The 14,245-nt window shown below is 37.5% G+C and overlaps 1 protein-coding gene across 2 annotated transcripts in view; it reads left to right on the forward strand.

Annotated features, from left to right (window-relative positions):
* Positions 1–498: 498 nt before the first annotated feature.
* Positions 499–14,245, forward strand: part of LOC117993766 (thyroid receptor-interacting protein 11-like) — a 71,247-nt gene continuing 57,500 nt past the window's right edge. Inside the window, exons 1-2 of one of the 2 annotated variants that reach the window (XM_034981590.2) lie at positions 499–818; positions 7,190–7,243. In XM_034981590.2, the coding sequence (XP_034837481.1) occupies positions 648–818; positions 7,190–7,243 (225 nt within the window). In that variant the 5' untranslated portion in view covers positions 499–647. Of the gene's footprint in view, positions 819–7,189; positions 7,244–13,378; positions 13,521–14,245 lie in introns of those variants that run through there. The other variant, XM_069507080.1, reaches the window with a different exon arrangement.

Below are 14,245 nucleotides of genomic sequence, written 5' to 3' on the forward strand. Positions count from 1 at the left end.
CTAAAAAACTAGTATCCAAGGCCGGAAAAATTTAAAAATAAATTATATACAATACTTACTGCAATTAGAAACAGATGGCGCCACTACGAAAGATTAGCTGACATCTCGATTGCAGTAGGTAGGTATATATAATGTACTCTGTGATGTGATACAAACTTTCGACCACCGACCAAAAAAATGAAAAGGATCAAAAGGATTACGAGCATAGAGTAAAATATAGATTAGTAAAATATAATTTAGAGTTACGACTGACATTTGACAAATGTCAAGCGTCAAGCAGCCGGCCATGTTTAAAAATGTAGATAAAAATTTAAAATAATAGATATACATATTATGATTATAATAAAATTATTAATTATTGAAAATTATTGTGTTAATTAGTGGTTAATTATTATCCTAAATAATCAGTAATATAAAAATAAGTTAAAGATTTGGAGTTAAAACAAAAACTATCTAGATTCTAGACTAAAATTCAAAAAAATGACAAATGGCGCGACTTGTTTTGACTTTTGCCAACTAGACAAAGTAGGTACTGTGTCAATGGCAAAATAATGCTATTTATTTACTGTTTACATCGGTATTTCCATAATATTTTGATGCTAAACGTTTGCCTTTGATATGTGAACTTTTAATTTCGCGTGTTAAAAATGTCGTGGCTTAATCTGAACCAGAGTTTAAGCAGCCTGAAAGGGCAGATTACGAATTTTGCTACGGAAGTGTTATCTGAAGGATCCGCGCAGGATACCGAAGCAGAATCTTCTAGAACGGAATCCTCAGTTAAGGAACTTGAAGAAAAATGCCAAAACCAAGAACTTGAGGTGAGTTTTCTATGTTAAATAATGCTGTAAAATGGCTGTAAAGTAAACATGTAATTTGAGTTTGACAGCTGACTTGAAGGTTATGTTTTTCTCATTATTCAATCAATTTTATAACATCGGCTGATTCTATAACTATCAATTACCATTCCAGTATACCGTAATAGCTATTTTATTGTGACTAGAAGTCTTCAATACTGTCTTCTGATTTCTGAGTTCATAACTACTCAACGTAAAACATTTTTTGATATCATTTCTCAATTTTCTCATGTAAACATCTAAGGAGTGTTAGGGGTTCCAAATCACTTATTACAACAGTAATTAACAGATTAGTTATATTTTTTAAATGTAGATATAAATACTTTTGATAAGATAAACACTAGACATCTAAGAAAAACAATATATTAAGTACATAAGTATTTTAGTTTATTAAATTACTTATCTAATATCTCTTCTTCACTTACCTTACCCAATGTTGGCCCCAATGCGGGCCCCAACACTGCTTGTCCAACGTGTGGATCAGGAAATAAGCATTGGCCCCAACACTCCCGCAAACGTTGGCCATTCTATGTCGGTTTTTTCAAAGGAATCTGCACCAACGTTCGCGATACATCCACACATTGGCGCCAACATCAGTCTTGTTGCAATACACATCAAGTGCGTACGTCCACCATCTTCTTTGATGTGGCATTTCCTTTTTTTCTTCTTTAAACAAATACAAACTATATGCACTTGGTACTGTAAAAGAGGTTAGAGCAACTTCGACTTCTGTATCATACATCTTCACGATGGCTTTGATGGGACAAACATGAATTAATAGTCAACATGTGTGGATGCCTCACGAAAATAACTGACCAACATTGGTACGAGAGTTAGCACCAATGTGTGGCCGTATAGTTGTGTGGCCGTATATTTTGTGTGATGCATCAACTAATAAACTATAAAACATACTATGATAAAACTTTTACAATCCACACTCCAATATTGCTCAGAATATCCATATTATAAATGCGAAAGTGTGTTTGTTTGCTGGTTTATTCTTTAATCACGGAGCAACCGATTGAAGCGATATTTTGCTTTTTTTAGTTTTAGTTTTTTTTTTAGTTACAGACCTGGAGAGTGACAAAGTTTTTATCCTATAAAATAAAGAATACCTAAATCCATGCAAACACAGTCATGGGCATCAGTTAATACTTAATACCTGCTTAAAAGCTGTGATAGCCTAGTGGTACTTTTTATCCCGGAAACTCAAAGAGTTCCCGCGGGATTTTGAAAAACGTAAACCCACGCGGACAAAGTCGCGGGCATCACCTAGTTTATTAATAAGGCAAAGGTAATAACCCTAGATGTAGGTAAGTACCTACATTGTACAGTTACCAGTGAACCACCTTTGGTCCGGAATGGCCGTTGGTACATAGGGTAGATAGGGTATCTATGTTTGCACTGATAACCACCAGATAAGAGAATTAGCTTTGGGATTGAAAACCTGCTGCGAGTCGTTAGCGTCGCTATAAAGCAGGGTGCTCACCTCAGACTAAGAACCAAGAAGACTTGTCAGACACGTAGGTACACCCGAAAGGGACAAAACAACAAAAGAAATCATACTGACGTATGAAAGGTTATGTTTCATAATTTGCGTTCGCTACAACTTTTACACAGCAATGCACCATAAATGGCTTCTACACACCTTCAATACTAAATTTAAAACAGAAAACTAAATAAAAAATCGTAATATTCGCAATAAATTACTATCACAGAGGTTTGTTGGGCACAAACGACAATGTGACAAAGCAAAACTATGACAAAGACAAAAAACTGTTTTTATGTTTATCACTCTTCAGAGCTTTTCTATACACCTAGCTTGCACTAACAAGGTATTATTATTTTAATGCCAAGTCTCCTTAATTCTTAGTCTGCATACTATTATATCTTCTGTGGTCTGAGGTGCTCACCTAGCAGTGTAGCATGTAACGTATCTGATACTGTATCAAGTGAGTACGTACTACATAGGCACAAGCCTGCTGCGAGCCGCTCGCGCGTGGAGCGCGGTAAGTTCGCAGTGACCCGCCGACTGGCGATACTTGCAAGTTGATACAGTATCAGATACGTTACATGCTACACGGCTAGTGAGTACCCTGCTTAAAATGTTATGGTTCTATTTTTACGGTTCCGTATATTCAGAGAAAAAAGAAAACCCTCATAGGATCACTTCGTTGTTTGTAGAGACCCGGGAAGAGAATCAAAATCTATAGGGTATCTCCCGTTGACCAAGAATGACAGGTTCCCTAACAACTTACGTACACCTTAAACCCAGTTTCACTAGCCTTTAAATCCTCTTCAACCTAGTTGCCTGGTAGAGATTTTTTTTTTTTTTTCTTTAAAAAGAATATTAGCCATGTTAAATGACTAATATTCCTCTTTCCTCTCCAACTAAGCCTCAAAGCTTGTGCTAGGAGTAGGTACGACAATAGTGCAACGGGCGGGGTTTGAACCGTCGACCTTTCGGTTTTCAGTCCACTCCTATACCGGTTGAGCTATTGCGGCTCGAATCGCTTCACAGCGATAAGGCCGGTAATTGTATGTTCTTCTTTTACATGGTTTTTTTTTGTGTCTTCTTTTCGGTGTACAATAAAGAATATTAAACTAAACTAAACTAAACAGGTAGCATAAAGGCCTTGTAGCACAAACTAGCTTATGCCCGCGACTTCGTCCACGTAGACTACACGAACCCCTATTTTACCCCCTTAGTGCTTGAATTTTCAAAAATCCTTAGCGGATGTCTACGTCATGCCAAATTTCAGCGCGTTCCGTCCAAAAGTTTTAACTGTGCGTTGATAGATCAGTCAGTCAGTCACCTTTTCGTTTTAAAAAAGTGTTATTCTTGTACGATGTTACGGAACCCTTCGTGTGCGACTCCGACTCGCACTTCACCAGTATTTTTAAGCCTTGATAGCCTAGTGGTTAAGACATCGTCTTCCGTCATCGTCGTCGTCGGGAGGTCGGGAGTTTGATCCTGGGCACGTACCTCCAACTTTTCGGAGTTATGAGTGTTTAAGCATTTAGGATTAGACAGTGAAAAAAGAAAATATTGTGACGAAACCTGCATGCCTGAGAGTTCCCAATAATTTTCTCAAAGGTGTGTGAAGATTGAAGTCTGCCAATCCCCACTTGGCCGGCGTGGTAGACTATGGCTATGGCCATCTCATTCTGAGACATATTTGGGTTGTTGATGATGATGATAACAGCTAATAAATAATAAATAGTATAAAATAGATTTTTTTTTGGAGTTTAGTCTAAAACAGGCATTCTCTATACCTGTTTTAGACTAAACTCCAAAAAAAATCGCTGAAAAATGATTTAGTTTATCACATTGACATGGAAATATGTAATACGTTTTAATTCGCAAATTATGCGTCCTATTTTTTATTTATATTTAGGACAATGCCCTGTTCCCTTGTCTATACAATTTATCAATATCATTCAAGATGTAATCTGTGATTCCGATCCATATTGTCTTTATTCAATGTAAATCGATTATTTATGTTAAAGAATTTTAGCGCCAATTTCTAGCTACCTGGGAATTTGGCTTTTCAATCACTAAAAAAGTTCTATGTGTTATGTTTTTCTACTCTAACATAGAACCTCCCGCAAGTTGCTATTGCGCTGAAACCATGTCTCATTAACATCGAAATGACGTCATGTCAGCCGAAATAAAAATATACCATTAGCTCGATACTTCAGTCTAGTGCTGACGTCACTAAGATGGCGGCCACGCGCATTATCAATTTGCGGGACTTATAGTTGTAATAATAATTACAATTTACAATCGTAGACAATTTTTTTTGGTAAAATTAGGAATATAAGTTTAAGTAGGTACCTAATTGATCTACGTATTAGTTTCAATAATTTAAGTACTGTTTTCAAATTACAATATTATCATCGAAAAAAGACCGATTTTCATAAAAATCGAAGTAAATGTGGACGCGGTTATTTTGAATTTTAAATCTGGAATGGATTTAAATTTGGAATTGCTTATGCGAACCGCCAATAGGTCAAAGTGGAATGTATTCGCATAATTCTGCCTCTTTACTTTGTTTGCTTCTTGATACTGCTATTCAGTGATGGATAGGGCTGTACCATAGAAATACAATTGCTCAAGAATTGAAATAAGTGCTTCAAATGCCGCCCGAAAATTTCAGCCAATAAGTTTATTTCAAACTAGGTAATGCCCGCGACTTCGTCCGCGTGGATTTAGGTTTTTAAAAAATCCCGCGGGAACTCTTTTCTTTTTCGGGATAAAAAGTAGCCTATGTCCTTCCCCGGGAAGTAAGCTAACTATGCGTAATAAATAAAAATCATGAGCTTTTTGACCTCATTCCACCCTCTTTTTTCTACAACCGCACCGCGCGCCACCGTAAGGAATTTCACCCTCACCATCTGGGTGTCTGGTGCACTTCGACCGTCCGCTGCGCCAGATCCTTCTTTCCACGCACGTGCAAACTGTGGAACCAACTCCCATCGGCGGTGTTCCCACTAGATTATAACGTGGGGTTATTCAAGGGGCGGACCAACAAATTCCTAAAAGGCCGGCAACGCATCGGCGGCTCCTCTGGTGCTGCAAATGTTCATGGGCGGCGGTAATCACTTAACATCAGGTGACCCGCCTGCTCGTTTGCTCGCTATATCTATTTAAAACAAAAAACAAAAAAACATGATTAATAATGAATTCTAGTCGCACAAACTGCCGCTATACCTACAAAAAATCACTTTGGCTTTGGCTAATTTTTGCGCATTTTGGCGAAAACCGAAGGTGGTTTCGGCTCGGTTCGATTGGACATTATAAATCAGTCTGTTTCTCCTTTAATATTTAAAGATCAGGGCCTCATAAGAAAACTCAGAGTCACTCAGCGGGCGATGGAGAGAGCTATGCTTGAAGTTTCTCTACGTGATCAAATCAGAAATGAGATCAGTAAGAGAACTAGAGTAACACCCATAGCTCAATGGGTTGCGAAGCTGAAGTGGCAATGGGCAGGGCACATAGTTCGTATAACCGACAGACGTTGGGGTCCCAAGGTGCTGGAAGACGCAGTGTTGGAAGACCTCCCCGCTAGGTGGACGGACGACATCAGACGAGTCGCAGGGAGCGGGTGGCGTGTGGAAGTCCCTACAAGAGACCTATGTCCAGCAGTGGACGTCTATCGGTTGATGATGATGATGATGATGATTTATAGATCTTTGGTTTCAAAAACTTTTTTCTCGACAACCCCCAATTTATGTGCATAGTTTGATGACGCGTTTCCTACTCCATAGCTTATTCAAGAGCTATTACTATCAAACGATCTTCCTGTATGCTCTAAACCTGACGTACTCCGTAAATGGTAAAAAGGTGACGTGAATACTCCTAAAATAGCACTAATTCTGCTAAACTGATAAGAGAAGTAGGCTAGGTATAGTTCGCGACAGGTTGAGATGGCAATCGGGGTATGAGGTGGGGGGACGCCCCGCACACTCGCACGTCACTCGCGCTCGCCCGCATCCGGTTAGCGCAGGGGCTATGGGGGTGTGCGGGGCGTTCGCAACCCGATTGCTATCTCGACCTGTCGCGTTACGTTGGTCGTCAAGCGATCGCTATTTGGTATAAAATCATTATTTCGCACACATGCGAAAATGAGTTTGTTTGTCGGTTTGTCCTTCAATCACGTTGCAAGGGAGCAACGGATCGACGTGATTTTTTGCATGATTTTTAAAAACCTAAATCCACATCCACGTACGAAGTCGCGGCCATCAGCTAGTTGCAAATAAAATACGCGTCGAATTGTAGAGTTCGCCGTATTAAATAACGGCTTGCCATTTAAAAAAACCGGCCAAGTGAGAGTCAGGCTCGCGCAACGAGGGTTCCGTACTACAGTAGTATTTTTTTGATATTTTGCACGATAATTCAAAAACTATGATGCATAAAAATAAAGAAAAATCTGTTTTAGAATGCACAGGTGAAGCCCTTTCATATGATACCCCACTTGATATACTTCGTTATCTTACTTCGAAAATTAAAAATACTAATTTTTAGTTCTTGACCACAATTTAATTTTTTTTGTGTGATGTAAATTGTAAATCACAAATTCACGGTTTTCAGATTTTTCCCCTCATGTCAGCTATAAGACCTACCTACCTGCCAAATTTCTAGGTTCTAGGTTAACGGGAAGTACCCTGTAGGTTTCTTGACAGACCGACAGACAGACAGACAGACAACAAAGTGATCCTATAAGGGTTCCGTTTTTCCTTTTGGGGTTGAACCCTAAAAACCAGTCAAGTGCGAGTCGGATGAACACGAAGGGGTACGGGCTATTTTTAAAATGTAATATTTGTCTTTTCAGATTGCAGCATTGAAGATACTGAATGATGAATTGCAAACGACATTGCAATCCGAGGTAAGTTTTTTTTGTATTCTTCTAAATATATAAAAGCAAAAGGTGACTGACTGACTGACTGACTGACTGATCTATCAACTTACAGCTCAAACTACTGGACGGATCGGGCCGAAATTCGGTATTCAGATAGCTATTATGAAGAAAGGATTTTTGAAAATTCAACCCGTAAACGGGTGAAATAGAGGTTTGAAATTTGTGTAGTCCACGCGGACGAAGTCGCGAGCATAAGCTAGTCTTAATACATATCATTACAAACCAACGGTTAGACTTTTCCATACTTCAATAGTGTTCGAATGAACCTTCGGCTTCGGCCAAACCGTCGACTTCGGCCAAAATGGGCCTAAGTTTTGGCCGAAGCTGAAGCTTTTAAGCAAGTGCAGAGTGCTTGTTTATGGCCGATGTAACTTTAATTTTAAACTTTTCTAAATATCATGTACTAGCAGCCCCGACGAACTTCGTTCCGCCTAACAGTCGATTCAATTTTTTTAAATTTTTCTCTCCGTAAGAACCATCCTCGTACTTCAAGGAATATTATAAAGAAAGAATTAGCGAAATCGGTTCAGCTGTTCTCGAGATTTGCGATGAGCAACAACACATTCAGCGATTCATTTTTATTTTTTGTATATACATAGACTAGCTGACACGCCCCGGCATCGCTCGGGTGGAGTTTAGAAAATTGAGGGGGAAGTTGAATTAAATTTTTCTCTCCGTAAGAACCATCCTCGTACTTCAAGGAATATTTAAAAAAAAGAATTAGCGAAATCGGTTCAGCTGTTCTCGAGATTTGCGATGAGCAACACATTTAGTGATTCGTTTTTATATTATAGAGATACATTCACTAGTAGGTACTGCCCATCCACACTTCCATACTAATCCATACTTCCATTTCTACGTGTTCCATACCAATATTATAAATGCGAAAGTGTGTCTGTCTGTCTGCTAGCCTTTCACGGCTCAACCGTTCAACCGATTTTGACGAAATTTGGTATAGAGATAGCTTGCATCCGGGGAAAGGACATAAGCTACTTTTTATCCCGGAAAATCAAAGAGTTCCCACGGGATTTTCAGAAACCTAAATCCATGCAAATGAAGTCGCGGGCATCATCTAGTATTATGTGTGTTTGTTTGTTGGTTTGTCCTTCATTCACGTCGCAATGGAGCAACGGATCGACGTGATCTCTTTTTTTGAGGTCGGTTAAAAAGCTCAGTCACTTTAAAAGTTTAAATACTCGACCTTTGACGTAAGACCATCCGTCCTAACAAATCTATTGATTTTATCACCAAAAAAATGTAACAAATTATACAAAATCAGAGCCTTTTGTAAATATTCTGAACTTGTAAATGTATCGATATTAATCAGCGCATAGGTTTTTTTAAACTATTTGACAACATTTCATTTACATAACATTTAAAAGACATTAATATTAACTACTTCCCGAGAGTCCCTTTTTTACGATCAAAATTAGTTATTTTGAATTTTTAGGGCCACCCGTGCTTCACTTAAAATTATGGTCTCTAATTATTATCATCAACAAGCTAAAGCCGACGACTTCGTTGCCGTGAATTAAATTTTTTGAAAATCCCAGGTAACTCTTCAATTTTCCGTAATAAAAAGAAAAAAGACCGGCCAAGAGCGAGTCCGGCTCGCGCAACGAGGGTTGCGTACACAGTCGTATTTTTTCGGCATATTGCACGATAATTCAAAAACTATGATACATAAAAATAAATAAAAATCTGTTTTAGAATGCACAAGTGAAGCTCTTTCATATGATACCCCACTTCATATAGTATCTTACTTCGTAAATTCAAAATACTAATAATTAGTTAGTTCATGACCACAATTTAATTTTTTTTGCGTGATATAACCACAAATTCACAGTTTTCAGATTTTTCCCCGAATGTCTGCTATCAGACGTACCTACCTGCCAAATTTCATGTTTTCAGTCATTCATTTAACCGATATGACGATACAAACAAACGCTATAGCTACTTATGTAACGCTATCCGTGCGAAGATAGCTTGCATCCCGTAGACGGACATCCTTTTTGGCTCCTTTTTATCCCGGAAAATCAAAGAGTTCCCGCGGGATTTTTAAAAAACCTAATTCCACGCGGACGAAGTCGCGTGCATCAGCTAGTATTTAGATAATCTGCACACTGTCACCACATCAATCAATACTTATAATAAAACTGTAACAGGTCAAATTCTGTACATTGAAGATATTTTGAAATTTTTTTTCGAGGGCACTCTATAATCGATACTGAACCCAAAACTGTAATTTTTTTCATTTTTGTCTATCTGTCTGTCTGTCTGTATCACGGCCGCGCATCACGCTGAAACTACTGAATGGATTCCAATGAAACTTGGTACGATTTGAGGTCATACTATGAGGAAGAATATAGGATACTTTTTATCCCGAAATTCAGCATGGTTCCCGTAGGAGAGGGGACGAAAGTTAAAATGTATACTGAGTTGTAATTCATTAACGCGTAGTCCGATTTCATTCATTCTTTTTTTGTTAGAAAAGGGATATTTTAAAGATTGTTCCGTAAATATTTCAAGGTCATCGGTTTTTAACCGACTGTCAAAAAGGAGGTGGTTCTTTTTTCTACATCGATTTTTTCGAGGTTTCTGGACCGATTTGCAAATTTTTTTTTAAATCAACAAAAAAAGTTTACGTCGTGCTCACATAAAAAATTCTGGATTCAACTCCTTAATCCTGATGCTGCAGGTTTACTGCCCGCCTGGGTTATCAAGATTCAGGAAGTGTTCATAGTGAATTCATATTGTAGGTACCAAGCAACGACAACAATCCCGAAAAATCAAAGAGTTCCCGCGGGATTTTAAAAAACTTAAATCCACGCGGACGAAGTCGCAGGAATCAGCTAGTTAGTATCTATATTGCACCCGTGCGAAGCCGCGGCGGGTTGTTAGTTAATCATACAATATTAGTATGGAGTATATCGTTCTGAACTGTAGCCGGTCCGAACAAAGCGGTACATGTACTAGGTACCTACGGGGAGATAAATGTATTGATCGATCTGTAACGGGGTTGATAAGGGGATATAAAAGCAATAGATAACAGACTTACGGCTTTGTTTAGTGGACACCGAGGCTGGGCGGCGGAGGTATGTACTAGCTTTAAGCATCTAAATATATAAGAGGAAAAGGTGACTGACTGACTGACTGACTGATCTATCAACACACAGCTGAAACTACTGGAAGGATCAGGCTGAAATTTGGCATGCAGATAGCTATTATGACGTAGGCATCCGCTAAGAAAAGATTTTTTAAAATTCAACCCCAAGAGGGTGAAATAGGGGTTTGAAATTTGTGTAGTCCACGCGGACGAAGTCGCGAGCATAAGCTAGTTACACTATAAATGGAGAAACGAGATGGACAAAATTTTATTGATCTATACTATATTATAACTACGCAACGGATTTTAATGCGGTTTTCACGAGTAGATAGAGTGATTCAAGAGGAAGGTTTATAGGCATAGTTTAATTCTCAAAAAATTAGCGATTCCTAGGGAAATTGAAATAATGTGAATTAGGTCGGAAAAATTCTTCTCATTTGAGAGTTTCCGAGCCGTGCTCTGCGCCTAAATCGTCAAAGTTACACGAAATAAACGTATGATGAAATTGTTTCTCTTATAAAGTGCTACAAAAAAGTCCGCCATAGCATACATGTATGTTTTAAGGTTGGCTCACAAAAATCGATTTTATGATGTTCAAATGTGATCTGAAACAAAGCCTTACTTTCGAAAGTGTTTTTACTGACGTACTATTAATTCTTGTCAAAATAAAATAGTTGATCATCTGAAATATTCAATTAATACCAAAATTACCCTTTACATCATTTAATTTAGCATTATAACTTAGGAGATATCACAAAATTAAAATAATAATGTGAAATATCGTAAAATTAAAACTAATGCGCAATGGGCCGTGAAAAACTAGTATACAGACAGACAGACACACTGTCGCATTTATAATATTAGTATGCAAGTATGGATTATTAATCACTCTTCACTGACACCACATTAGGCATTATCTCACATTATCCCACATTAGGCACTCAGCTTGTGTTGAGACGTCGCTCGTCGGGCCCCTTAGACACATACCTCTATAGCAAATATCTGAGGTACCAGACGCCCCAACGCTGCTTTTCAGTAAGCGCCTTTTATATTATCCAAACATAGAATATATAAAGTTGGCGAGTTATGTACTTTAGTAAATGAATAAATAAAATGAATTAAAGTTTTTAAAGTGCTTTAAGGCATCAAATTAGGTACTGCATGACCAATGTCAAGGTAGGTCGTGACCCTGCCCCTTTTTCCAGGGTAGTAACCAGTCACCAATTACCATTTGTACCTATTGTATTAAATTATCGGGTTTCCTCCATAAAAATCCCATTAATTTATACGGCAGAGCAAAGGTTAGAACGAGTTGTGTGTATGTAAACATTTTTGTATGTAAATCGTATGCTTTGTACCTAAACGTTTCTGTGTACATTTTTATAATAGACTAGTTGGGGGTTTGCTCGCATTGGTTGAGTTAGCCGAGAGATAGATAGATACCTACATGGAAATCTTAATAAAAATAAAATAAAATAGCTTAATTTTCCTTTCATATTTACATTGACATATTATTCTAAAAAAAATAAAAAAAAAATACCTAAAATTAAAAGCACTTTGAAGAGTCTGTCTTTTGTAATAGATAAAATTACAAAATACGTCAATGAAAATTCAAGTTGCCTAAAGTTATAAAAAGCGGGGTTTATCTTACTCTGTTAGACACACAGGCATAATAGGTAGGTACTTCGTGTATCTTCCAATATAGGCTAAGCTCCACACAGATACATACAGAGAGATAAAGTATAACTCTACTCATAGTTAAAAAACCTTCCAAGTGCGAGTCAGGCTCGCGCAACGAGGGTTTCGTACTACAGTCGCATTTTTAACCGACTTCAAAAAAAGGAGGAGGTTCTCAATTCGTCGGAATCTTTTTTTTTTTTTTTTTTTATGTATGTTCCCCGATTACTCGAAAACGCCTGGACCGATTTTGAAAATTCTTTTTTTGTTTGAAAGGGTATACTTCAAAGTTGGTCCCATTTCAATTTGGTGAAGATCTGATGAACATCTTCGAAGATAGATACTGGAACTCCTCAACGGATAAGAGTAAATTGCTCGCGATCAGTGTAATAGCTTAGTAAACAGTAGATTTTTAACCAGTCATAGCATAATTCCATGGGGCCACTAAAAATTGTGAAATAAATTTTTTTTACAAAAAAAATAAAAACCGAATTAGCTTTAGCTGCGCGAATCGTCTAGACTTCATATTTTTATGGGACTCCACAATGGCACCTCATTGGCACCGACCCCAAAAAATATTATTATGGAACTATATTAACTCTTGTATACATAATATATTCGGTAATAAATTAAATTATTTTACAATTTTTAGTGTTTGTGTAACGAAGTCGGTTTTTATTTTTTTTGTAAAAATTTTTTTTCGTCATTTTTACGATAATTCAAAAACTATGATACATAAAAATAAATAAAAATCTGTTTTAGAATGCACACGTGAAGACCTTTCAAGTTTCATATGATACCCCACTTGATAAAGTTATCTTACTTCGAAAATTGAAAATACTAATTATTAGTTCATGACCACAATTTAATTTTTTTTGTATGATGTAACCACAAATTCACGGTTTTCAGATTTTTTCCCGAATGTATGCTATAAGATCTACCTACCTGCCAAATTTCATGATTCTAGGTCAACGGGGAGTACCCTGTAGTGTAGGTTTCTTGAAAGACAGACAGACAGACAACAAAGTGATCCTATAAGGGTTCCGTTTTTCCTTTTGAGGTACGGAACCCTAAAAACGCGCGATTAGGTTAAAACACGTGTGGGTTATAAAGAACATTAGGTGCTCGTACCATAAAAGCCAATGACACAAAAAGATGATCGCAATGCAATAACCAAAAGTTTCATGATATCGCTGAAGTTTGACTGTCGACATCACCTCGTGTTGCACCTCATTGCATTTTCATGAAGCCTTTTCTACTCCACGCACACATGCTGAAGACGTCCATGTCTAGGTGGAGGCGTTAAACCACGCGCGCAGGCGCCGCCTTAACGCTCAGTTAACCCGTAGACGTCACAGAGTGCGGACGTGTCCGCCACTCACATTATATTAATAAACTTTTTGTGTTAGTTCAAATAAGATTATCGGGTTTCTAGTGTAGGATATCCGCAAGAATTTTTTGGTGAGTTTTCTTCAATTTTTGTTTGCGCACGCCTTTTTTGTTTTTTTTAGCGCGTGTTTGTTTTTTATTAGCAACGGTGTGAAGTTGCGCAGGTTAAGTTAGGGATATTCTTTTTTTTCTTTCGCTGTTTATTTTTCACTTATTCTTACTTTAGGTTGAGTCACGGTGTTCAGTAAGTTTGTCGTGACATCATTTTTACGGTACATTACGTCTTTCTTCGTGTCTTTTAACTCTTGAAATACGTGAGATTTTAACAAAAACAAAAAAAAGTTAAAATGCAGTAGTAAAACATTTTTTTATAACTATATGGTTCTAGCTAGGTCTTGATGATCTTAAATTTGTGGCTTAAAGGGCCAAGGTTTTTACTGCTAAATGCTAATTTAAAACTACCCTTACTTATTAGTTTTGGGAATTGAGGGAAATCCAAACGATTAGTACTTCCCCTACTAAAAAAGTCTGTCATACGATAGGTTCTAAATTAGTCAATCATGAGTGATGAATGATTGATGGAGCAGCGAATATTTGCCATGCATCAATCATGACATTAGACTTTTTTTTCTTTCTTATAAAGAATAGGCATTAGCTATGCTAATCATGACTAATATTCCCCTTTCCCATCCAATTAAGCGTAAAGCTTGTGCTAGGAGTAGGTACGGCAGAAATACCTGTTTCAGGATTTTTGGAAATTTCACTTTTTTTTCACTCACCAATTTTCATAGCTAAAT

The sequence above is a fragment of the Maniola hyperantus genome, chromosome 25 (genome assembly GCF_902806685.2).
Source record: "Maniola hyperantus chromosome 25, iAphHyp1.2, whole genome shotgun sequence".
In the NCBI taxonomy this organism is placed as follows: domain Eukaryota; kingdom Metazoa; phylum Arthropoda; class Insecta; order Lepidoptera; family Nymphalidae; genus Maniola; species Maniola hyperantus.